The 23760-nt window shown below is 39.7% G+C and overlaps 5 protein-coding genes across 5 annotated transcripts; 3 read left to right on the forward strand and 2 right to left on the reverse strand.

Moving 5' to 3' along the window:
* Positions 1 to 612: 612 nt before the first annotated feature.
* Positions 613 to 1455, forward strand: J4E88_005729 (uncharacterized protein; the record flags this gene model as incomplete). Its single annotated transcript, XM_049399363.1, is given in 4 exon segments — positions 613 to 620; positions 639 to 1113; positions 1139 to 1248; positions 1272 to 1455. The coding sequence occupies 4 exon segments, from the start codon at positions 613 to 615 to the stop codon at positions 1453 to 1455; spliced, it is 777 nt and encodes a 258-aa protein (XP_049255154.1).
* Positions 1456 to 18208: 16753 nt separating this feature from the next.
* On the forward strand, positions 18209 to 18598 carry J4E88_005730 (uncharacterized protein; the record flags this gene model as incomplete). Its single annotated transcript, XM_049399364.1, has 2 exons — positions 18209 to 18326; positions 18378 to 18598. The coding sequence occupies 2 exons, from the start codon at positions 18209 to 18211 to the stop codon at positions 18596 to 18598; spliced, it is 339 nt and encodes a 112-aa protein (XP_049255155.1).
* A 402-nt stretch (positions 18599 to 19000) lies between these two features.
* On the reverse strand, positions 19001 to 19860 carry J4E88_005731 (uncharacterized protein; the record flags this gene model as incomplete). Its single annotated transcript, XM_049399365.1, has 2 exons — positions 19001 to 19718; positions 19778 to 19860. The coding sequence occupies 2 exons, from the start codon at positions 19858 to 19860 to the stop codon at positions 19001 to 19003; spliced, it is 801 nt and encodes a 266-aa protein (XP_049255156.1).
* Positions 19861 to 20166: 306 nt separating this feature from the next.
* J4E88_005732 (uncharacterized protein) lies at positions 20167 to 21255 on the forward strand (the record flags this gene model as incomplete). The annotated part of the gene is made up of 1 exon (XM_049399366.1): positions 20167 to 21255. The coding sequence occupies one exon, from the start codon at positions 20167 to 20169 to the stop codon at positions 21253 to 21255; it is 1089 nt and encodes a 362-aa protein (XP_049255157.1).
* Positions 21256 to 21719: 464 nt separating this feature from the next.
* J4E88_005733 (uncharacterized protein) lies at positions 21720 to 22752 on the reverse strand (the record flags this gene model as incomplete). The annotated part of the gene is made up of 2 exons (XM_049399367.1): positions 21720 to 22324; positions 22374 to 22752. 2 exons carry the CDS (start codon positions 22750 to 22752, stop codon positions 21720 to 21722), a joined length of 984 nt encoding a protein of 327 aa, XP_049255158.1.
* Between the last annotated feature and the right edge of the window lie 1008 nt (positions 22753 to 23760).

Genomic DNA, 23760 nt, shown 5'->3' on the forward strand with positions numbered 1-23760 from the left:
GCTGGGTCGTCGTTTTCACCGATCGTTAGCATTCCTTTCTCTGCTGAACCCTATGAACCACTCCTCGGAGCCTGTGGCATGGTTGAGCGCTCACTATTGCATCTGATCTATATTATATTGGCGAGGTCCTGCCAGTGTAACAATCAACCTCAGGTCTCACATCCACCAAGCACTCTGCCATACTCTTGTCTTTATACGACTCTCACATTGTTCATTGCATATTCACATCCTACCTACACAGTATGTCTATGTACTCGACACCTGTGAGCATCACTGACTGAGCATTAGTCTTACCTCGCCATTATGGAGCAACGACGTGTCCAGTCTTTCACTTCGAGCCCTTACCAATACGTGGTGGACTATCCTGGATCGCAGGATCTCTCCCGATGTGATTCACATGAGCCTATTCCCATGAAGCATGGTAACGGATCGTACGATGAACGGATGTCTTTCCACCACCTTGCTCGCGAGACATCAACTACCCGATCATTGAGCGCTCCGATAGACGCCTTCGATCCATGGCTACTCGAGGGACCAGGCTGTGGCAGTCCAATGTCCACAAGTTCTTCGATAAGCCATAACGAGAGCCTTCCCACGCCACCTTACACCGGCATGCCAATGTACGATAACGTCGAAAGCCCGGCATTCCATCATGTTCGCTCTCCAGTCAACCACGAAGCCTGGGCAGCAGAACCAGAACATGTCTGGAGACCGAGTTACCCTGATCTTCCCACATGGGGCTCGCAACAGTTTTCGTTGCCTTACCACGGTGGTCCAGCCTGCGAGCAGATGTCACTGCAACCGGTTCAGCAATACGTCCCTCACTCTGGCCCCTCAGTAGCCCCGGCATACATTCCCTACCACGCGCCAGCTCCCTTTACTACTGCCAGGGTTGCTAACCCAGGGCCCTTGAAGAAGGAACTGCCTAGTGACGCTGGGCACAGTGATAAGGAAAGCGACTCAGAATCCGAAGACTCTGAGAGCGATGATGAAGCCTCGTTGCACGGTTCGTCATACTCGTCCTCCCGGCGGTCTGGAGCGAATGCCAACGTCATGAAGCTCGGAAAATGGGGCGAGAATCCTGCTTCGTATCCCCTTCACCACACGCTTGATGTAAGGCACTGGCAATGCCCTCTAGACGACAAGGATCATCCTGGAGTCCCATGCCCTAAAAGATTCCAACGACCGGAACACCTTCGACGCCACGTCAGGACTGTCCATGGCAATGACAGGTGCCATTTCTGCAAAGTGTGTCCCAAGACCTTCTCTAGGGGCGACAACCTTCGCGATCACTACTGGACGCACGTGAACCGTGGAGGCAGAGCAGGGAAGAACAACAAGATGAGCATTCCCGAGTTGAAGGCAATTCTCGGTCCCAAGGAGCGGCCGCTCATCAGACGTCTCAAGATGAAACTGAACCTGCTGAAGGAAAGGAACATGAGAGCGAAGCTTTGATTGAAAGCGGTGTGCTTCATGTTATTGAAGATGATGTTTACATGACTTCTTCTTGTTATTTTACTTATTTTTTGAGGGTACCCGGCGCTGGGGAGGCAAGTCATCATCGTGCTTCGGCATGCTTCTGTACCATTTCTTCTAATTCTCCACTGTTCATAGATCTCTTTAGCGCGCATAGCTGTATGAATGACCTGAAAACCTTAATGATCATCTTGCTGTCTCATCGAAATCTTGACTTTCTTCTGTATGACACCTGAAAGGCCAAAAACGGCGTTTTGGACAAGCCCACCTTGCGACCAGTTGAACAACGCCTCATGAAGCGCTTCGCTTAACATTACTCGTTATCCGGCCCCTAACACCGAGGATGGATTTCAGCGTCTTTCGTTGCGCCTAGCGAGTCGTCCCAGCATGGCAATCATCGACAACTGCGACAGCTTGATCCGACTACACGCTAATGCATCAGTCTGAACTGATTCCTCGATCGAACATGCATGGAAGGAATAAACATCGGTCAGAAGATCACACACATCCAATCACCTTTTTTCGCAGAAAAAGATTGGGGGCACCCTCACCGATTACACACAGCCCCGAGGACAGGGAGAGGCGATATGCAGGTGCTTGTCAGCGGAAAACGCCCGGTTCGTTAGATTCCGTGGAGAGGAGAGACGCGCTGTTTTAGCTAGCTCTCTGACTTGCCGGATAGATGAGCACACTGCATGGCAGCAGGGTTGTACCCTGTGAGGGATGCCTAAGTAAGCTGTCAATGCTCTGGCGAAAGCAGGAGTGAACTTTCAGGAAGACAAGTTCCCGCGCACTGACCACGATCGAAGGATGATCTTTGACTGAAGGTGTCCTGTACGCTGTATGTGGACGTTAGTGTCGTACGATTTACGATTCCAGATGCGATCTTACGATGGAGGAATACCAATCCAGATTGCAGGTCCTTCACCGATACTTGTCTCCCCGCATCTGGCAAAGCGAGATTGTAATCGCTGAAAGTCTGCATCTCCCCAACCTCAACCTCGAGAATGCGTTGAGATTGGGAATGCATGCTCACCGGAACAACATCATTGGATCGACCAGCATAATCGCGGTGAAAGAAAAGACACTGGTCTGCCATTGCGGTTCGTGCGCCGCTCGAATCGACGTATGGGAAGGCATATCAGTTTTCCGCGCGCCGCAGCGCTTAGAGGAGCCAACGAGAGTGCGGCACAGCAAGCCACAACCCGGCGCAGCACCCCTTCTCAGATTAGAATCTGCAATTCACCCGCATTAACCGCCTAGTCTGAGGGCTCACTCATGCACGTAGAGTAGTCTCGTACGAAAGTAGGGCTTCGCACAGTTGTTGTAGGAGTAGGATGCATTTGTAGTAGAGAATTACAGGGTATCCATTCCAACGGCGACGTCACTGGCGCTATAGTCGCATGTCTATACGTGGAGCTCGTGGTAGAAATCTTGGAGAAATATGGGCTGCGAAGACTGTGAGAACGCACGTAGATAGGATCAGTCTGGCGAGAGAGGGGGCGAGAGCGCCTCTGGGCCACACCATGATACACCGCAGGAGGAACAAAGGACGGCGTCTGATTCTGGTCACCCACGAAACGCTTTGTCTAGACAAATTTGCTGACATGAAAACACTAAAATGACATATTATAAACGCGAAAGATCAAGTAAGAACGATGACACCCAACACGTCCTTCACACCCCCAAAAAAGAACCCAACAACAAGCACATCCTGATGTAGAACGACTTTGCCGTAGACGTACAGTTTCTCTTGAAAACATGTCCGAAAGCGTCGAAAATATGGGCATCTCACCTATATCGCCTTCCCAATCCGAACTGACCGCGCTTCTGCGCTACATGCTGGCAGATGACCCACTACCCCACACTCGAGACTGGCCTTACAGGTTACAACAGGGAGTTTTAGTGATAGGCTGTTCATCGTTCGACACAGCAACCGCTTCACCGTTCGGCCCGGGGCTAGATAGGACACTGCCGACCCTTTGCGTTGAGGCAGGTACCGACCGTAGCTTCAACTCATCATTGCCCTTGCATACGATGGCTTCAATCAGTATGCGGGCTTTCTGGATGAGGTTTGAACACCATCAGAATGATGGTTGGGCACGCGCACATCTCCAATCTTCCACTGAGCCCCAGACATGCGCTGAGCGTGATGCAGCAAGGCCCAAGCTCTTGCATGATTCGAATCGAGATATGATCGAATCGAACGCATCACACCAATCTTGACTGGCTGCGTAAGTCTGTGCCCCGCCCAATTCCAAGGCCTCTAGGTAGAAGGCAGCATCTGCACATGAAGCCTCTGTACATGGGTCGACTTGCTACACACCACTAGCTTATGCTGTATTGGCGATCAGTACCTCGCGCGACATGCGGTGTAGATTTCGTGTCGCACCTTCATTGAGCCATGATGACTTTTTCGATTGCATCCTGCAACATCATCATCCAACTCCCCGCTAGCGATAGCTTCCGCTGTGATTGCCGGGATTGCCGCGCACCCGTTTCGTCACGCCTTCGTAGACGGCGTCTACCCCTCAACGAGGTAACGATCCTACGCTCTTCCTTCGCCTCTAGCGTGTAGTACGGATCGTCTGATCAACATCTCCTCGCTTGCAGGAAAGCGGTCGATAGACGCATCACTGACGAAAGGACAAAGCCCTTGCGTAGACGTTTGCAAAGACGTTCCATGCTACGCATGCAGGCGGGCAGTCGACCGTTCAGCGGCCCGAGCAGAGTTGGTGGAGGAATGCCGGTAGTGGCTGCCAGTCGTAGTGGTCGATTCAGCCGTGTGGTCTTCCAGACCTTCCAGCTTATCAACGCTAGGAAGTGGACTGTGCGACTCCAAGTTTCCAGCCTTCTAGAACAATGGTGTCTGCTAAGCTGTGAATTGGAGCTTAACAATAGAACCAACAGTTACTCTCGAGGTGCGATGACGTTCACTGTCCCTTGTTGCTTCAATGGATGGCTCATGTGTGTATGGGCGGGCGTGCATGCGACACCGCCTGCTTCGCCTCCACACCTCCTCGTCCTCAATCGTAAGGTCCAACACACCACCTCAGCTTGCAGCACGCCAACAGTGCTATTATTACCACCGCATGACAACTAATGTGATACAATACGTTGAGATGATGTTGATGGAGGTGGAAATGACCATGAGCTGGAAGACGTTGCTTGGATACTGAAGGACGTTCGCGTGCCAACGGGTATTCCAGTCGGTGTGGTCTGTTATGTGCCGCTTTCCGGCATGAGAGTTGTACTGTGATCGAATGATAGATTCGGGCGCATCGATGTTGCGGTGATTCGCTGCGTTCACGATTCGGGGCAGACCCATGTTGTCCTTCGCTCAGCCGCGATAGCACTTTGGCTACGCAATATAGGGAACTTGACGCTACGAAAATTCAGAAGATACACTGTGCAAAGTTGATCTCCCAAGTGCCAGGCCTGAAACCTCGAGGCAGCTTCCAGGAATGACACAGCTCTCACCCGAGCCATTCAGCTGATGACGAACTCTGTATCCGTGTAGCTTGATCTGTCTTGGAGGAATTCCCCCTCCATTATTCCTTCCACGTAAGCAGCATCGACGATGATATACGTCCCATCTTCCTGTGGTCTCAGAACCAGTGGTAGGAGACATCCAAAGAGGATACACACTACATCACCGCTTTGAACTTCCCTATCCGCAGATGCAACATAACCGCTTGTCGTGGTGAAGAGACATCCTTTCCAGAGTCGGTATGTACTAAAAATTGCTACCATTTGGCGATATAGCGACTTCGCAATGCTGGATTCTGGATCACGAGCCAAACCACTCTTCTCCTGAGCAAGCATATGACGCCAGGTATCGAGCTCTGAATAGCGCTGGAGGACTGTCCATTCGTCCACGGGAGCTTCAGGTATCGGATCCGTGATGCGCCGCTTCAGGTCGTTCATGCTCCGTCCTGCAGCAACACGCCAAACACTTCCTCTGTCTACCTTCGCGTTGACCTCGTCTGGCGAGAAGCGCTTACTCCATGCCCTTCGAGCAATGTAAGTAAAGTCTTGTACTGTTTGTAAAAGCCACGGCACGAAGGCATTGAGGTGTTGACGGAGGAATTCGTCATAGCACCAACTTTTGTCTTTATTCTTGGCCAGTTCGCTGTAGCAATCGGTGAAAATCATCTTGGTTTCTGCGACCTGTCCAACGATGGCGCCAGTGATCTTGATAGTACTCGCCTGCTCGTCATACTGAACACCAGGAAAACTACGTCCAGTGCTTGCGCCTTCCTGCACTAGGTCGTAGCGGCGAAATAGAAAGTCCTTGAGGTAGGTGGACAGCAGGCGTGTACTCTCCGTGAAATCGTGGGCCTAAGAAGGCTTAGAGATAAAGGGTAAAGTTTCACCGCGCGCAGCAAAATCCTTGTATTTACTAATTATTACTTATTAGCTTAATTTACGCACTAGTAGAGCTTAGGCTACCTACCTAGAAGAAGTAGTCTTTTAGATAATTACAACTATTATAATAACTACTACTTATAACTATAGTCTTAGCTAAGTTAATTAAATTTGCGCGTAATAAGACTCTTTACTATTTATTCTATTTTTTTTATATTTACTACTCTACCTTTATAGCTTAAAACTAGTCTTATATTAACTACACTAGCTTTATAAGTTATAAAGTTTTATCTAAATAAGCTATATCTATACTAACTTTCTACTCTAAAGCCTACTCTTTAATTTTCTACTTTTCTACCTACACTACTATAATTTAGTAGTTAATAGGCTAGTAATAATCTATAAGTTCTTTCTTACCTTTTCTCTAGTCTTTTATTTTAAAGCTTATTAATTCTAATTATATTTTTATTCTCTACTTTAGAGTTTAGTATAATATCTCTACTCTTAGCTATAATCTCTAAATTTATAAGCTTTTTTTCTTACTTTCTTAGTAGCTACCTTAAGTAGTGTAGAGTTAGCTTCTAATTTTTAGTTTATATACTATATTCTACTACCTACTTACCTACTTTTTACTTTAAACTTTATACTTTATAAGCTTTACTTTTTTTTCTTTAGCCTTTTTCTTACTCTATACTAACTACTTTACCTTCTAGACTTAGCTTTACTTCTAGTAGAACCTCTACTAGAATTTATAGCTATATTATAAACTACCTTACTATCTAACTAGCTACTACTCTAGCTATTAAGATTTTAAGCGCGTTTAGCTTAAGTAGTAATAGTACTAATACTACTATAAATAATCTTAGTAAAAATAATAATACTACGCTTAAAACTAGTAAGAGCGTTCTAGATACTATTAAGACTAGTAATATTAAGATTATATAAGAAGATAAAGAGGCACTTAAGCGTATTAATAGTAATAATAAAGATAACTACTTTATTTCTAAAGGCCTTATTAATCTAATAGACAACTATAGTAATAAGAGTAATACTTTATCTCTATTCTCTATCTCTTCTAAGATTATTCTATAAACTTCTTATAAAAGAGTAAAGAAGTGTAATAAGCTATATTAGCGTAAGAAAGAGTAGTATAAAATAAAGAGCTGCGCTAGAGTTAGACCTCTCTATACTCTATTTAAGAATTAATAAACTAAGCTATAATCTAAAGAAAAGAGTAAAAACGTATATTTCTAGACCTTTAATTTAAAATCTTATTCTTTTCTAGCAACTACTAATATCTACTAGGTAAAATATAGTATAGAGAATAAGATTATATAAGTAAAGCTCTATTCTTCTATTCTTTTTCTTCTACTATTACTTCTTTTCTATTTTATTCTTCTAGCACGCTTAGCTCTACTTCTTCTTTTTTCTAATATCTCTCTAGCTCTCTATTCTAAGATCTTAGTCTTTCTAGTATCTACGTCTAGACTTTACTAACTATACTACTACGTAGAATTATATTTTATAACTATAATAGAAAGACTCTATAATACCTATCTTACAAGAAAATAAGTAGTATATATATAGCTTATTCTTTCTAAAGATTTTAGAAATTCTACTACTTCTACTAATAATATTAGTCTATACTCTCTAAGAAGAATACCTCTAATAGCACTAAGCTATATATAGTCTACCTTTATAGCTATTTCTTTACTACTACCTTTCTTAAAGCTATCTATATAAAGTAAGAGCTCTACGTAGTATACTACTCTAAATACTAGTTATTTTCTAGCTTTACTAATAGAATATCTAGAAGATAGCTAAACTCTACTACTACAATAATAAGCTAATTAAGCTAACCTAGTTCTTTAGTAAGTATGCGCTTATAATTCTTACTATGTTTAAGATATACTTTAGTAAATTTATAGTTAAGAAGGTATATTAGACTTTCTAGTAGTAAAACCTTAGAATATATAAAAAATATAGCTAATAGATTCTATTCTGCAGGCGCTAAATATTAGTAACATCTAGGCAAAGGTGCTATAGAGCTAGATTAATGCGCGTAATACTTTAGAAAGTTACTTTAGTACATACTCTTATTTTTTCTAATCTTTAGATAGAACTTCTACTAATTATTTCTAGCTTCTACTATTAATATTAATAACTATCTAATACTATAAGTAAATAGAAAGGCAGCAAAGGCGTTAAAAGTAAAGTTAGCTTAGGCCTTTAAGAAGCGCTCTATAGAGCTAGATAGTAATAACACTAATATAGAAAAGACACTAGTAAAGAAGAAAGATTATTTTGTAAAGACTTATAAGACCTAGAAGTTAATAGAGGTTTAGACTAGTATATATATTATACTTGCGCGCTATTATACGCTTTCTAGAAGGTCTAGTTACTATTATATATATAATACTATAGTAGAAGGTTAGGTAATAAAGTATATATATTTAAGGTTAGAATACTAAGTTATATAAAATAGTTAATAGATTACTCTTTTATAACGTAATATACCTTAATTTCTATTAATTATAATCTTTCTTATATAATATTATAAAATTTCTACTCTTGTATAGCTAACTTTATCTCTAGTCTTTTAATACAGGCTAGTTTTGTATTACTACTAAAGGCTTTATACTACCTATACGCAATTTAGCTATTTTACACTTAGTAATTTTAATAGTATTAATTAGTTAGGTTAAAACTTTACCTCTTAAAAGCCCTTAATTTCTTAGTATATATAAAAAGTATAGAATAATTAGTATAATTACTAACTTTAGAAAAGAGTAAAGTTTCTTATAGAAAGAAACGCGCGTTTTGTAGAAAGAGCGTAAGTAACTAAAGTCTTATACTAAAAAGCTTAGAAATACCTACGCTAAAGGCGTAAAAAATTTTTAGTAACTACGTGCAAATATAAAATAACTATATTAGTAGTATTATAGCTATTACTACTCTAAAAGTTTAATTATTAGTTTTACTACTCTTTTAACTATATATTTTATAAATTATAAAGGTTTTCTAGTAATTATAGTAACACTATAATTTTTTAAAGTAACTTTATATTATAAGTTAATTATAAAAAACTATACGCCTACTTACAATAATAGAAAGAGAATATAATAGCTAGTTATGCTACGTGTTCTATAGTATAAGCTTATATTTAATAAGTATTTTATCTATAACTTGTATTATTATTCTTACGTAAAGCACTAGCTATCTATATATCTTATTTTCTTATACTACTTTAATACTTTAAAGTATAAAAATAATAGTACACGTAATTAATAGAGTTATTTCTCTAGATACTTATTATCTCTATTACTATTACTAAAGTCTAGCTAGTTGTAGATACTACGCTATTTTGTAGTAATGTCTACGTCTCTAGTTATTAGTACTCTCTTGTTTCTATTCTCTCTATATAAGAATATATCTATAAACCTATCTTCTAGTAAAGTATATACCTCTACTACTACTAATTTATTAATCTATTATTATTCTTTATAAGCTTTCTCTATAATCTTCTTCTAAGATAACTACTTTTAGGTCTTTACCTTTTTACTACACTTAACTATTCTATAGTATTCTAGCTAAAAGCTATTAGAAGAATAATACATCTTTTATATAATAACTATAGTCTTTTTGTGTATTAGCGTAATTATATTAGTTTCTCTAGAAGTTATATACGTTTTGCTTACTCTAGTGCTTTAAGTATATTACCTAGAAGTTAGAATCTTCTTTAGTAGAGCTCTTGTAAATCTAAAGCTAATAGCTAATTAGAATATTTATTTTATTAATCTATAGTAGTAAAGCTAAGCTAAAGTTCTAGTTATATATAAGAGTTTTAATATTATTACTATAAATCTTCTATTCTCTTAGATATAGTACTATACTAGGCACTACTATAATACGCTAACTACTTACTATAATAGCGCAGCGCTTAGAGCTATTATAGAAGCGCCTTAAAAGTATTTAGAGTTCTAGTATTATACTCTAAGTACCTATAGTAATACACTTAGTGTTACTAATATATTACTAGTTATTTAGCGCAAGATCTATTAGTAGTAGATCTACTCTAGTCTTCTAGTGTAACTAGTAGTAGAGAGCTATAAAGAGCGTAATATACTAGTGTAGTTCTATATAGAAAGTAAGTAGCTACTAAGATAGGTTTGCTCTTTATAGTAGTAGCATTAACCTCTTATTATTATTAAGTTTAGGTATAATACTCTTATAAATACTAGAATATTTATCTATTAACTTCTTACTACTAGCTTACTAAAATTATCTTAATAAATTTGCATAATATAAATGTATATAGAGAGAATTAGTAGTTATAAGCTCTTCTAGTGTATAGTAGTGTATATTCTATCTAGCTAGGCGCCTTGCGTAAATATTAGTATTATAATATAATTCTAGCGTTTTTATAAAAAGCTTCTATATATAAACGTGTAGGTTATAAGGTCTTACTTTATAAAGTAGCTATAGGCTATAAATTCTACTACAGCTCTATACATCTCTCTTATATTAGCACTAATATTAGTATTTTCTATATTTTAGGCTATATCTATTAGCAGCGCTACTACTATATAAAGTAGTAGTTACTATTTCTTATAGGCTTATTATCTACTAGCTATAGTTATAAGTGTAAGTAAATGTATAGTTAAAATAAAGAGAATATCTTATTTTATATAAGAATTCTAAACGCAATGTCTATTAATAGTACTAGAGTAGCTAAGACTAGCTAAAATCTAGCTTATAGCTAATAGTCTATAGCTACGTTTTATATTAGAACGTTAGTGCAGACTCTAAGAGCTACTAAGAGCTTAGCCTAGCTAGGCACACCTAGTGCTTAATATTAATTAGCTAGTAATAATAAGAATTACTAAATAAAAGACTAGAAATAGTAGCACTATAATAAGAAGGTTAGAGTCTAGAGTTAATAAAAAGTAGGCTCTTAGGTCTATAGCTTCTACCTACGCTACTCTACTAACACTTATAATATATTATACTAGCATTACTTTCTAAAAGCTCTAAGATACTAAGAATTATAACTATAGTCTAATACTTTTATAATCTTATTTAGACTATTACCTGTAGCGTTAGCGCTAATAGAGGTAATATTTTAGACAGCACTAACCTTAAGGTTACTAAGAAGATAGCTAAATAAGATTAGGTTATTAAGAATATTAGAGCTAAATCTAGTAAAAATCTAGAAATAATAAGTAATTAATAGGCTGCGCTCTTTACTAGCGTCTAGAAGAACGTAAAAGAAGTCTATACGCTACGTACCTATAAAAGCTATACCTTATATATAACACTCTTCTTACCTAGACTCTTTAGTTTTAATAAGTTTATAGTTAAATTATAAAACTAAAGGCTTTTACAAAGTAGTATTGCCTACCTAAGTATTAAGATATTAGCAGGCTCTATAAGTATACTTTATAAATTCTATATCTTTAGATCTACTTTAGCTATAGAAAGAAACTCTATAGTCTCTTAGTAGATATAGAGGTTTTAGCGCATAATAGTAGTGTTAATAAAGTAGATAATATACTCTATAAGAAGAGCTAACTTTTTAAGTAGTCTACTATCTCTACTATATAAGCTACTACTACGTACTACTATATTTATAAGCTTAGCTAGTCTAATACTACGTATACCTAAAATATTAATAGCTCTTAGTTAGAAAATCTATATAACTTAAACTCTATCTAGCTATATATATAGTCTCTTAAACGCTAAAAGGTATATTAAAGCTTTATAATACTAAGGTAGCAATATTCTATATACTAACTACTCTAGGCGCGTAAGAGTATACTATTATCTAGTTAGAAGGCTATTACTAAGAAGGCGCTTAAGTAGTTATACTAATATAACGCAAGCGCAGAGTATAAAGCTAGAATTAACTAAGATTCTTTTAATAAATCTAGAGAAAGACTTTAGAGTAGATACTACTAGTAACTTATAATAACGCTTACGTATATAGTTATATTTTATTATCTATTACGCCTAGATAAAGTACTATATATTTAAGTGTAATATATCTACTAGTAGAATTGTAAATTAGATTAGGTTAAACTTACGCTAAGCTTCTACAAAACTATATAAGCTAGAGGTAAGTCTTTATAAATACTAAGGTTTCTATATAATACTTATAGAGGTATATAGGTATTAAGCTCTTTATTTTATATTTTAACTAGAAGAGGCTGTAGATTAATATGCCTACTCTATTAGTAGAGTAGCTTACTACCTCTAGAATTAAGAGAGAATACTTATTTGTGCTATTTACTATATCTAACTAACTAAAGCTTATAGATAGATAATAGAAGAAGCTAGTACTATTTACTAGAAACACTAAGCTTTTATACGCTAATACTCTATAAAGCTATATAACCTTTCTCTAAAACTTCTACTATAACCTATATAATATTAGTAAAGAGGTTTAGCTATATAGTAGCTACTTCTTTTAATAAAAGGCTGCATAGTAGTATATAATAAATAAGATATAGAATATTATTACGCTTATTTAATAGAGAGGTTAGAGTAAGAAATTTAATATAGAAATAATTATTTAGTATATAATTAGCGTTTTTAACAAGTAGGTGTATAGCTAGATAGACTATCTCTATCTCTTCTCTAATAAAGACAGCCTATATTACGTATATAGAAGAAGCTATAGGTATAAGCTCTAGCGTAGTTATTAGATTATAGGTTTTATAATAAAATTCTTATAAATACTAATAAATTTCTCTTTAGGTCTAGTAATATTACGTTATATATAGATTAGCGCTCTCTAAGCCTATTACTATAAACTATATAGTTCTACTATATTTTTCTATCTTATAACTCTAAAATTCTCTACATACTCTATATTATAACTAACGCGTTATAAATATAGATATAACGCTCTATATCTATTATAATCTCTACTCTTCTTTACATAGCCTTTTACTTTTCTCTTTAATATATTTTATTACTAGTAATAGCTTTCTAATTAAAGAAGAATAGAAAGCTACCTAAACTGCGTGCGTAAGAAGTTAGTAGAAAGTTCTAAAAGTAATAGAATAAGCTTGCTATTTCTAAGGTTACTACTAATAAAACCTAGAATATCTATAATATTCTAGATAATAAGCTAGCTTCTATAAACTTTAAGCTACTATATAAGGTTTCTATTAATTCTGCACTATATAGGCTACGCAGAAATAATAGAGTCTAGTAGTAATAATCTTAGAGCCTCTATTACTCTTTATTATACTTACTCTTACTGCCTATACTTAATAAGGCTATTAATAGAGATAGAGGCAATAGTGCTACACTAGATAAAGACTAGGTAGCACTAGTTAGTATATAATAAGCTTCTACCTTATTAACCTAGTAAACTTACGTAACTATAGTAAAAGCTCTAGAAATTAAAGAGTATAAAAAGCAGAATAGTTAGCTACCTAAGAGTAGCTTTACTAGCTCTAGAAGCTACTATAAGATATATCTACTAGTAATTACGTTAGAGAAAAAGACTTAAGAACTCTAAGATAATAAAAAAAAAGCTTTAGTAATTCTAAGAACCTATAGCTTCTATAATACTTACTTATATTAACTAGGTCTTGCTTTTAGAGTAATAGTAATACCTACTCTTACTATTATAGCTATAAGATATTATAGTTTATAAGCTATACCTTATTATCTCTAACATTCTAGCTACTAACTCTTAGTACTACAGCGCCTTACTATAGGTAATAATAGCTCTAATAGTACTAAAGATAGAGAGCTTCTTCTATATAGCTGCTTCTATAAGATATCTATATTAGAGATATAGTATATAAAGAAGAGTTTTTTTGCAGTATACACTAACTAACACTTATTTTTTCTAGTCTTTCTAACGTTAATTCTTATAGAATATAGAGAATAAACAGGTAGAGCTTAAAAAGGTAGATAGCTAAGTAGAGTATATTAGTCTTAAAACCTTTAGAAAATATAAACTACTACTTTTCTAATTCTAGAAGATAATGTTTAGACGCTTTAATTTTAATATAGTAGGTTATATTATATAGCATTTCTAGAGCGCCTTTTTATTATTAATAGGTATAGCTATTTAATTACTATAAATAATAGAAAATAAGACTTATTACTTTTAATAATAAAGAAGAGCGTACTACTACCTATTTTTATAAGTCTATATTATTATAATAACGCGTTTATAGCTAATACGCAATACTAGAACTAAATTCTAGTTATATATAGTAAGTATAAAAGAAGTATAAGTAAATGTAAAAGTAGTTACGTAGTATATAAATATAGTCTATACTAGATATTTAAAGTTTATCTAATCTACTACTTTAACTACTCTTGTAATGTCTAGATTCTACTATTATAGCTTTATTTATTATAAGATTCTGTTCTATAGTACTATATACTAACTAGTTATCTACTTTTCTACTTACTATAGAAATTCTACCTAGTTCTAAAGCACTACTACTTTATAGTAACTAGTAGACTAGCTAGAATTTATAAGTTCTCTCTTACCTTTTCTCTAGTCTTTTATTTTAAAGCTTATTAATTCTAATTATATTTTTCTTCTTTGCGTTAGAGTTTATTATAATATCTTTACTCTTAGCTATAACTTCTAAATCTATAAGCTTTTTCTCTTACCTTCTTAGTAGCTACCTTAGATAGCGTAGAGTTAGCTTCTAATTTTTATTTTATATATTATATTCTACTACTTACTTACTACCTTTTATTTTAAAACCTTATACTTTATAAGCTTTACTATCTCTTCTCTAGTCTCTTTCTTGCTCTATACTAACTACTTTACTTTCTAGACTTAGCTTTATATCTAGTAGAAGGCTCTGCGCCTATAAGTATAATAATTATAATACTTCTTACTCTACTACTATTTTACGTATCTCTTAAGTTATAGAAAGAAAAAGTCTATATAAAAAATAGCTATTTAGAGTAAATACCTTATTAAGACTAAGAATATTATTATAAATAGCTGTTAGAACGCGCTTAATATCTCTTAGATAATCTTAGTCTTATACTAGTAACTTTAGAAAGAAGAATAATAGTTAAGATATATATATAGAGAATAAGTTTTATTCTATATTTTATATAGCGAATATTAATTAGACTATAAATATAGTAATAAGAATATTAAGCTCTAAACTCTTATTTCTACTAAGATTGCGCCTCTAAAGAGCTAAAAGAAGCGTAATAAGCTATAGTAGTAGAGGCGTACACTAGAAGAGCTTAAGAGCTGTATTTAGATAGCTACTTTACGTACTAAGTATAACACTAGATAGACTAAGCTAAACTCTAGAAGTAAGAGTAAGAATATATATTTCTAGACCTCTTAATTAAAATCTTATTTCTTCTAAGTAACTCTTTATATTTACTAGACTAAATATAATATAAAGAATAAGGTTATATAAGTAGAGCTCTATTCTCTTATTCTCTTTTTTCTACTACTACTTCTCTTTTATTCTATCTCTCTAGCACGCTTAGCTCTTCTTTTTCTTTTTTCTAACATTTACCTAGCTCTTTATTCTAAGCTTTTAGTCTTTCTAGTATCTACGCTTAGATATCTATAACTTTATCTATATAAAATCTAATATTCTTTAACTAAATATATAAAGATTTAAAGTGCTACTATAGCTAATTTATAGTAGCCTTATATATAGCCTATTTCTTCTTAAGATCTAGTTTCTTCTAATTATTTTAGATAGAATGCATAGAAATATATAGCTTTTATAACCTCTTTATTTTCTACTCTATTACTATAATACCTTAGTAGATTTTACACTATAGTTACTATCTAGTATATATACTCTTTTTAGCCTACACTAAATAGCTATTATAATTTTAGATACTCTATACCTATTTCTTAGTAGTTCTAATCTCTACTACTCTAAATATTAGTAGTATTACACTTTAACACTTTAAAGGCTTTATAGTAGAGTTTACTCTCTTCTATATATATAAGATTCTCTATACCTTCTTATAGTAGCTCTTAGAAATACTAAGAGAATAGTATTAATATTTATAGTCTATACTACGCTAGATAAAGATGTACGTATAGTAACTATACTATAAAGACTAGAGTAGTTATATACCTAGTATAGCGTAAGCCTATAAACCTTTTCTTATATCTTCTAAGGTTATAATAGCCTTTTAACGTTTACTTCTAAGGTATTATTTTTATAGTTAAGTTAAAACTATAGCTATTAGTATACTTAGAGAGTATAATAGCTATAGTATAATAGAAGTTATATAGTTAACGTATAAAGAGAATAAGAACTAATATATTAAGTGTTATTTAAGGCTTAATACTTAGTATTTCTAAGGTTTATAGTATAATTTCTAGTAAGTCTACTAACTTTTATTTTATTTATAGCTCTAAAAAATTCTATATATAATAATATACATTACGTAAGTATCTATACTTAATAAGAGAAAGCTAAAGAGTGCTTACTCTCTTTAAACGTATAAAAAGAAAAGCCTATTAATACTTACTTTTCTTTACGTACTATTACTATAACTCTACTTCTATATATAGTACTTCTAAACTTACTTTAGTACTATATATTATAAAAAGAAGTATATGTTTATAAACTCTATTTTTAATAGGCTTTTTAACTCTAGTACTTATATAAGAATGCTAACCTAAGGTTAAGTTAGCTTTTAGATTTTAGCCGCGCAGGTTTGTGTTTGCAACTTTACCCTTTAGCGCCCAATTCTGCTTCTCAGTCTAATTCACTTCCGATCGCCGCACCACGATGTTCAACAAGAATTCGAGATCTTGCCGTTCTATGATAACGCTGACGACGGCTCTTTGGAATGCCCACGTAACTGTTTGCGTATAATCAGGCGCGATAGTTTCAAGAGTTTGTCTCTTTACGAGACCGAGCAGAGCATATACGAGATCCCGAGGGTCGGACGCAGATCTCCCATATGACGCGTATATGAGTTTCTCCAGGGGTGTCGTCCCAGAGCTATGGTAATGCCGATAGACCCGTACAAAGTCTGAAGCTGGATGCTCCCAAGATATTCCGGGATTGATCTCTTCATGTAACAAGTTCGTACGTTCCACTAGGTTGATAAGATATGCCCACGAGATCTCCCGAGACCCCCACAGTACGAGCGAGTGTTCGTTGGCTACCACACCCTCTTGGATGGTCCAAACTCGCTTCCACCATTGGCTTCCGAACAGCTTCCCGAGGTTATCATCAACGTCGTACTCTTCATCCTCGAGACCCTCAAAACCCTGCTGCTGCAAGCGTTCTAGATAGTCCATGGCGCGATTGATATGTCTGCTCGCATCTTCGTCCTTCATCCGCAATTCCCGAAAATTGTGATCCGTCCGATCCGAGAGTACCATGGTTCCCAGCCAGATAAGCACCCTTGACGCCGATGTGTAGATTTGATGCATCTTTTGAACCTGCTGAGACTTTTCTTCTGGATTGCTTTGGTCTATACACACCGCATCTATCCACAGATCTCGTGTCCGGTCTTTATATCTTACGCGTCTCAAACCGAGAGCGAGATTGCAGGTTATCATTAATCCCTTACCATCCACTTCAAGCAGTTCTTCTCCATTCCATTCTCTCCACACATATGAAATGGCTTCATAAGTTGGCGGAGTCGGTGAGAATCGTTCGGTGTGGAGCTTGCCTCGCAGTGGGGCATTATGATCAGATGCCGGGAGCAGACTAAAGATCCGTATTTGGGAGAGGCAACGATCGAGCGCTTGATAACGATAGGTCTTGTCCATATTGTAGGTGTGAGCGCCAACGTTCACGGTGCGGACACATGCCTTGCGCGTGAATCGTCGTGGTGAAGTGTCCGCTGCAACGTAGGGAAAACTAGCCCTTATCAGACAAGATCGCACTAACCGAATTGGGATGATACTTGCTACATGCACCACACATCTCATCGCCACTACATGTTGATGAGATATCGACTTGAGTTCGCCAAGCTGAAATTGAATCATTCATCCTGATGTTTAGGAATACAAACCACTGTCTGTTGGAGATAGACCGTAATTACCAGGCTGTTTGCGCCTACATGGACTTTGAACAGGGCGGCATCATCATCTCCACCTCGTTCGTATACTTCTAGTTGAACCTGAGTTCACAGCTCAACAAGCCTTTGAATCAACGTATGCTGCTGGATCCTATGATAGCTCACGTAAATTGATCGCATGTTCGTCGACGTCCTTCACGCTACAATGACGAGAGTCACTCGCAGTCACTTCCGAGCAATGTCACATACACACACACTCACACCAAAAGACTCATCACCATGATCAAAACCGCTGCACCCGCTTCGATGTATCCTTTACTACCAATATACCGTTTTCCAAATACTGCGTATGCCCTTGAAAGCATTCGAAACACCGAAGTGCAACGAGCAGCCGGCTATCGACGAGAAGCCCTTATTGAGCCAGGAGGACGGGAAAAAGGTAAAGCGATACAAGAGGCGGATTGAGGGTGAGTTTGATGGCCGCTATGTCGGACTGGTATTGACAAACTCATATGCAGACCTTCTCCAAGAACGTCAGCTCAGCCAAAGTGGAGGAAAGGGATGCGATCGAAAGTACAAGTGCGAGGACTTGGAAGAAGACGACCAGATAACCGCTGTAGTTTATATCGTGGGCGACACAAAGGAGGAATACCGGAGAGGTCCAGCTGTGCCGGACTTAGTGACCGCCCACGTAAAACTATTGGAGGAAATCAAGGCCGAGAAGTCTTCCAAACAGTGACGTTATACGGAGGAGTTTGTGGCTACAACAAGCAAAGATGTTGGGAAGGCGAGTTCGTATGGCAGACTTGTGGCTACAACGATGGAACGGTTCGTGAGGGCGAGTTCATGTGGTAGACTTTACAGCGACAAGGAGGTGAGGGGAGGGGATATCGCACGCTGCTGAAGCGTGTAGACAAATCCGAAGCTTGATAGCGACTCGGTAGACTGGGTGATGCTACGATGTATCCGTCAACCTCAATGTTAACTCATCCTACGAGCGGTCATAGTGACTCACCGGCTTCAAACGGTGACTGGGTGTTTCGTAAAGTTGCTTGCTTGGGCGCCATCATGGCCTTTGCGGCGCTGAGAATCCTACTGAGTCGCCACAGCTGCGTCATGAACTCATAGTCAGAGCTTTGTACTACCATCGTCCCCGCCCTCTGCCTCGATCGCGCCAGTCATCTCCACCTCCTCGTCCGCCTCTGCCCCCTCTTCCAAAGCCAAGCTCTCGATCTGGCGGCGCTTCACCTCTTCTCCATTCACCAAACGGTACACCACCTCCACTTAATCTTCTATCGTCGAATCTGCCTCCACCACCCCTACCACCTCTGCCGAAGCCGCCATAGTCTCCCCGTCCACCGAAGCCGTTCTCGCGCGGTCGTCCGCCATACGGCCCTGAAGGCGGTCCTCGACCCGGCCCAGATAGTGGCGGAGGTGCAGCCGGTACACTACCGTCGGGTAGCGGGGGAAGTATAGCGCATGCCACATAGTCGCCTATCATAAATCTGACATCCCCCAGTGTCTTGTCTGCGTCGCCGTCAAGTTGCTTCAGAGCTTCTGTGACACTTCCTCCCTCCACGCCGTCCATATCAATGTCCTCATCCCTTGGGCGCGCGCCTACAATGACGGAGCCTATGTCGCGCGATATGAATCGCCCTGGCGCGCCTGGTCGGTTGGAGCCTTGTATGTCTGGGTATACGAGTCGAAATGCAATGCGCGATCCGGCGTACGGCTGCGGTAGTAATGTTGGTACTGCGCTCAGGAGTAGTGTGCATAGCTCGCGCAGACTACAGCTCTGCCATGTGTAGATTTGAACGTTGGTTGGGAGACGTGGTAGTGTTGGGTCAAATTCGTCCAGTCTTTGAGCTATCAGTACGTGTTTATTTCATACAATCTTGAGACTAGGAGCAATGCGCACCTATGGAACGAGTTCTGCTTGAAGAAAAGGCGCAACAGGAAGGGCGTCGTTGTTTGACGGTCAATCTTCGCGGGAGCCGCCATTGTGAGGTCTGCAGCCTTGTGGACTATCAGGCTAGTCAATGTATGAAGATTTTTCGAAATTCGCAGGCACGTAGCGATAATTCGCTAGGAAAGTCGTGAGGAGGTGACGTCAGGCGCAAGATGTGAATGTGTTTGGAGAGTTTGGGGAGGAAGGAACGCGACCGGGACGCGGAGAGCTCCCACTAGCGCCTTCCTCGGCACGTACCTTCCACTGGAAGGCGCAGGTGAGCCTCCACGTCGCAAACAACACTGACTCATCTTCAACACGTTGACTCACTTTAGACCCCGAACATCACAGTCGCCAACATGGATTTCGCAAAGTTGATGTCCGCACATATCAAAAAGGGCAAAGACACAGCCTCACCAGCCGAACCGACCGAGAAAAAGTACCTGAAGCGCAGCGAAATCGAAGCACAACGGCAAGCCGCATACGTCGCCGAGCAAGAAGCCGCGGAGAAGGCACGGCGAGAACGTCACGAGAAGAAGCGCAAAGCCGAAGAAGACGAAGCCGAAAGGGAAGCCGAGCGCCGGGAAAAGCGCATGCGCATGGCCGAGGAATCAAGACGCATAAGGGAAGAAGAGGAAGAGGCAGAGGAAAGACAGCGGCGAAAGCGGCTAGGTCTCCCTGATCTTCCACCTAAGAAGAAGGACGGCGAAGGAGACGGCACACCGGTCCCCGAAGATGAAGATATCGAAGACGAAGAGCTCGTCGCAAAGCTAAGAGCCCTCGATGAGCCAGCGCGGCTATTCGGCGAGACACACAAACAACGCTTGAAGCGATACAAGAAGCGCGTCGGCGCAGACAGCCTGGCAGCCATCATGACGGACGGTCCGATACCCACAACACTACAACTCGTACCGGAGAAGGACATGAAGGTCAGCCCCCAGGTACCCAAGGACAAGGAGGGTCGCGAGTTCCTTTTCAGACAACTGGCGAGCTACTTTACCATGGTGCTGAAAGAGTGGGACCTCACACTCCTACGCCGAGACCTCGAAGTCAAGGAGAGCTACCAAGGAAAGCAAGCCTACGCCGCCATGGTACAAGCGCGCGAGAACATGCGGCCACTGTTTAAGAAGTTGGAGAAGTTTGATCTGCCAGACAGTATCGTCGAGCCGGTTGTCGAGATTGTGCACGCTGCGCAGGAGCGAAGATATGTCGATGCGAACGATGGTTATCTACGTCTTAGTATCGGCAAGGCCGCGTGGCCCATTGGTGTCACCATGGTGGGTATTCACGAGAGAAGCGCGCGAGAAAAGCTGCATGAGAGCGACAAGAACGCGGCGCATATCATGAGCGACGAGATGACGCGGAAGTATCTGCAGAGTATCAAGCGGTGTTTGAGCTTCGCGCAGACGAGGTGGCCGCCAACGGATCAGTTGCAGCTCATGGGCTAAGTGAGTTGGCATGGACAATCGAGGATATGTAGGTAATTGAATCACCGGTTACATCTCATTGCTTTACACCATGGGAAATTTCACGACAGATGTCGCTCCGGATAGCGGCAGAGATACTGAGTGCTTTGCTGATGACGTCTGTAGTATTATAACGTGTTATGTTCGTATGCGTGTAGTCACTACGAGAGTTTCAGGCATCGGCGGAGCCCTGGCCTAGCCATGGAGGCAACACTGCGATGGTCTACTGGAATGGAGATTCGTGAGGCACGCAAGCGACGAATGCGCAGAACAAATCACATAACCGCCAGATCGACAACAGTGACCAATGTATCGAGACGTGGGGAATACTACAACTATGGTATTAAAGGACACGGGCATCGCTGACCCCGCCAGGTAATTAGTGTTGAACTGAGAGATCCCTCCCTGCTGATGAGCTTCTGATAACCAGTCTTCACCACCCTTACTCACTTTTTTTGGTTCCTCACCCAGTAACCGTTTCTCTGTGGTTTCTTCGCCGAATCTTTCTTTGGCAAATCCTTCTTTGCCGACTCCCTCTTTGGCTGATCGTTCTTCGCTGTATCCAGGGAAGCAAGTAGCGCTCTTTTCACTTGCCTCCTCATCCATAGAGCCATCTTGAGCTCCGAGTCAAAGTCTTTCGAACCAATGCGTTCCCAGTGTCGACCATCCTTCGTTTTTTCGATTATCGAATGCCATACTGGTGGTTTTCCCTTCGGTTTTCCCCGCAGCTCCCAGCGTTCCGGACATGTGGCCTGCAAACGCTCCTTGAGAATTCCAGTTTCTGCCTCAACGGCGTCGACGTCCTCCAAATCAACCGCATTCCAGCTCTTATCTTCGTCCAGGGACTTTAGTTCCTCAATCAAGTCCATGATTGCAACTCTAAGCTTCGGTTTCGAAGGGAGCTCGCCTTGCGGTAATAGCGTAATCTTATCCTCCGAGTCTTTGTCATCCGCATCAGCTACGTCGACGAGATAATTTGGTCCGTCTTTGTGGCGGACGATAACTTCAGGATGATAGCCACGAACTTTAGGCCATAGTCTTGCAATGAGAGCTAGCACGCGTAAGTCAAACACCAACGACAACATTCAACAATGCTCTACCTTTTAGCTCGTCACACTCTTTTGAGTACTTGGTCTTGAACCTCTTCTTCGAGCTTATTGTTTTGGTCCATGTGATGTATTTATATTCCTCAACTTCAACAGGAGCGTCTTCTTCCTCTGGCGATGTATCCTTGGTCGGGGACGTATCTTTGCTGGATGAACTCGCTTCACTCCTTCCTTGTTCTGTCGTGTCACTCTCGTTGGTTGGGGAAGTATCTTGGCTGGATGAACTCGCTTCGCTCCTTCCTTGTTCTGTCGTGTCACTCTCGTTGGTTGGGGAAGTATCTTGGCTGGATGAACTCGCTTCGCTCCTTCCTTGTTCTGATGTGTCACTCTCGTTGCCTCCAGCAGTAGACACGGCTGGCTCTGCACTCGACATCTTGCAAGGAACGCTGCTTCCGCGTTTCTGTATGTGCTTTCTCGAACGTTCGTATTGCAGGCTGTTGCGATATGCTTGGTGTTAGGAGGTGCCGCACGCTCGATTGGGGATAGAGGCAGAAGAAGGAAGAGTATGCTATAGCAGCGAGAGTTTAAATACCTTCGTATGACTTGTCATATTTTGAGTCGACGTGATGCAGTCAGTATGTGTAGTCACCGACTACTCAATTTGCACGCACTTCCGTCATGATGGCGATGACATCTCCTCTACCTAGGTATCGTTCGTGACTCCAGCAGCAAGTGCGATGAGTCTGTAGAGCGTGTAACTTGAACATAGTCTAAGTAGGACAATAGTCCGCTGGCATGACACACTAATCAGCGTCAGCGTTCCTCTTCTGCAATTCTTACCGAGATGAACAGTCACATGCAATGTGACTAGTAGTGGTCGTGATGTGGAGAGTGCTGTTCTTGAGCAGCCTCACGGGAGAATTTTGGGTTTTTAATGTAGCCTCCTGATTTGGGGACAACTAAGAACTTCTGGTCGACGAGAATAATCGATTGGCTGTTATATTACAGGACCAAGAAATCCACCGATCGTGCTCCGCCCTAGCTATGTTTTCTGGAAACAGATAGCATACATTCAGCCTCGCCCGTTCAGGTCCCCCACCGCTATTGGAATTCAACGTTCTAATTCTTGTGAAGCCCCTACGGCACCTGTTCGTGAGATGCAGCGCTTGTACGAACAAGGCTTTCTTCCGCTTGTATGAGATCGCTAACAAATTCCAAGGCTCTGGTCTCTGTTTCCATCTCTTCGTTTCGCCCATAAAGAAGCACGTTCTTTGTATTCCAAATTGAAATATCGAGTATGTTTACTGACCACGTCGATTGATCGCTCGATGGGTTGATTTGGTACGCATAATCGTTGCCAGTCTTATCTCGCAACAGATCTTGGTGTCGTGTTATTTCTTTCCTAAGGACTTCTTTCCTAAGGATTTCTTTCCTAATGACT

The sequence above is a fragment of the Alternaria novae-zelandiae genome, assembly GCF_023758075.1.
Source record: "Alternaria novae-zelandiae strain BMP 2774 chromosome Unknown scaffold_10, whole genome shotgun sequence".
NCBI classification, from domain to species: Eukaryota; Fungi; Ascomycota; class Dothideomycetes; order Pleosporales; family Pleosporaceae; genus Alternaria; species Alternaria novae-zelandiae.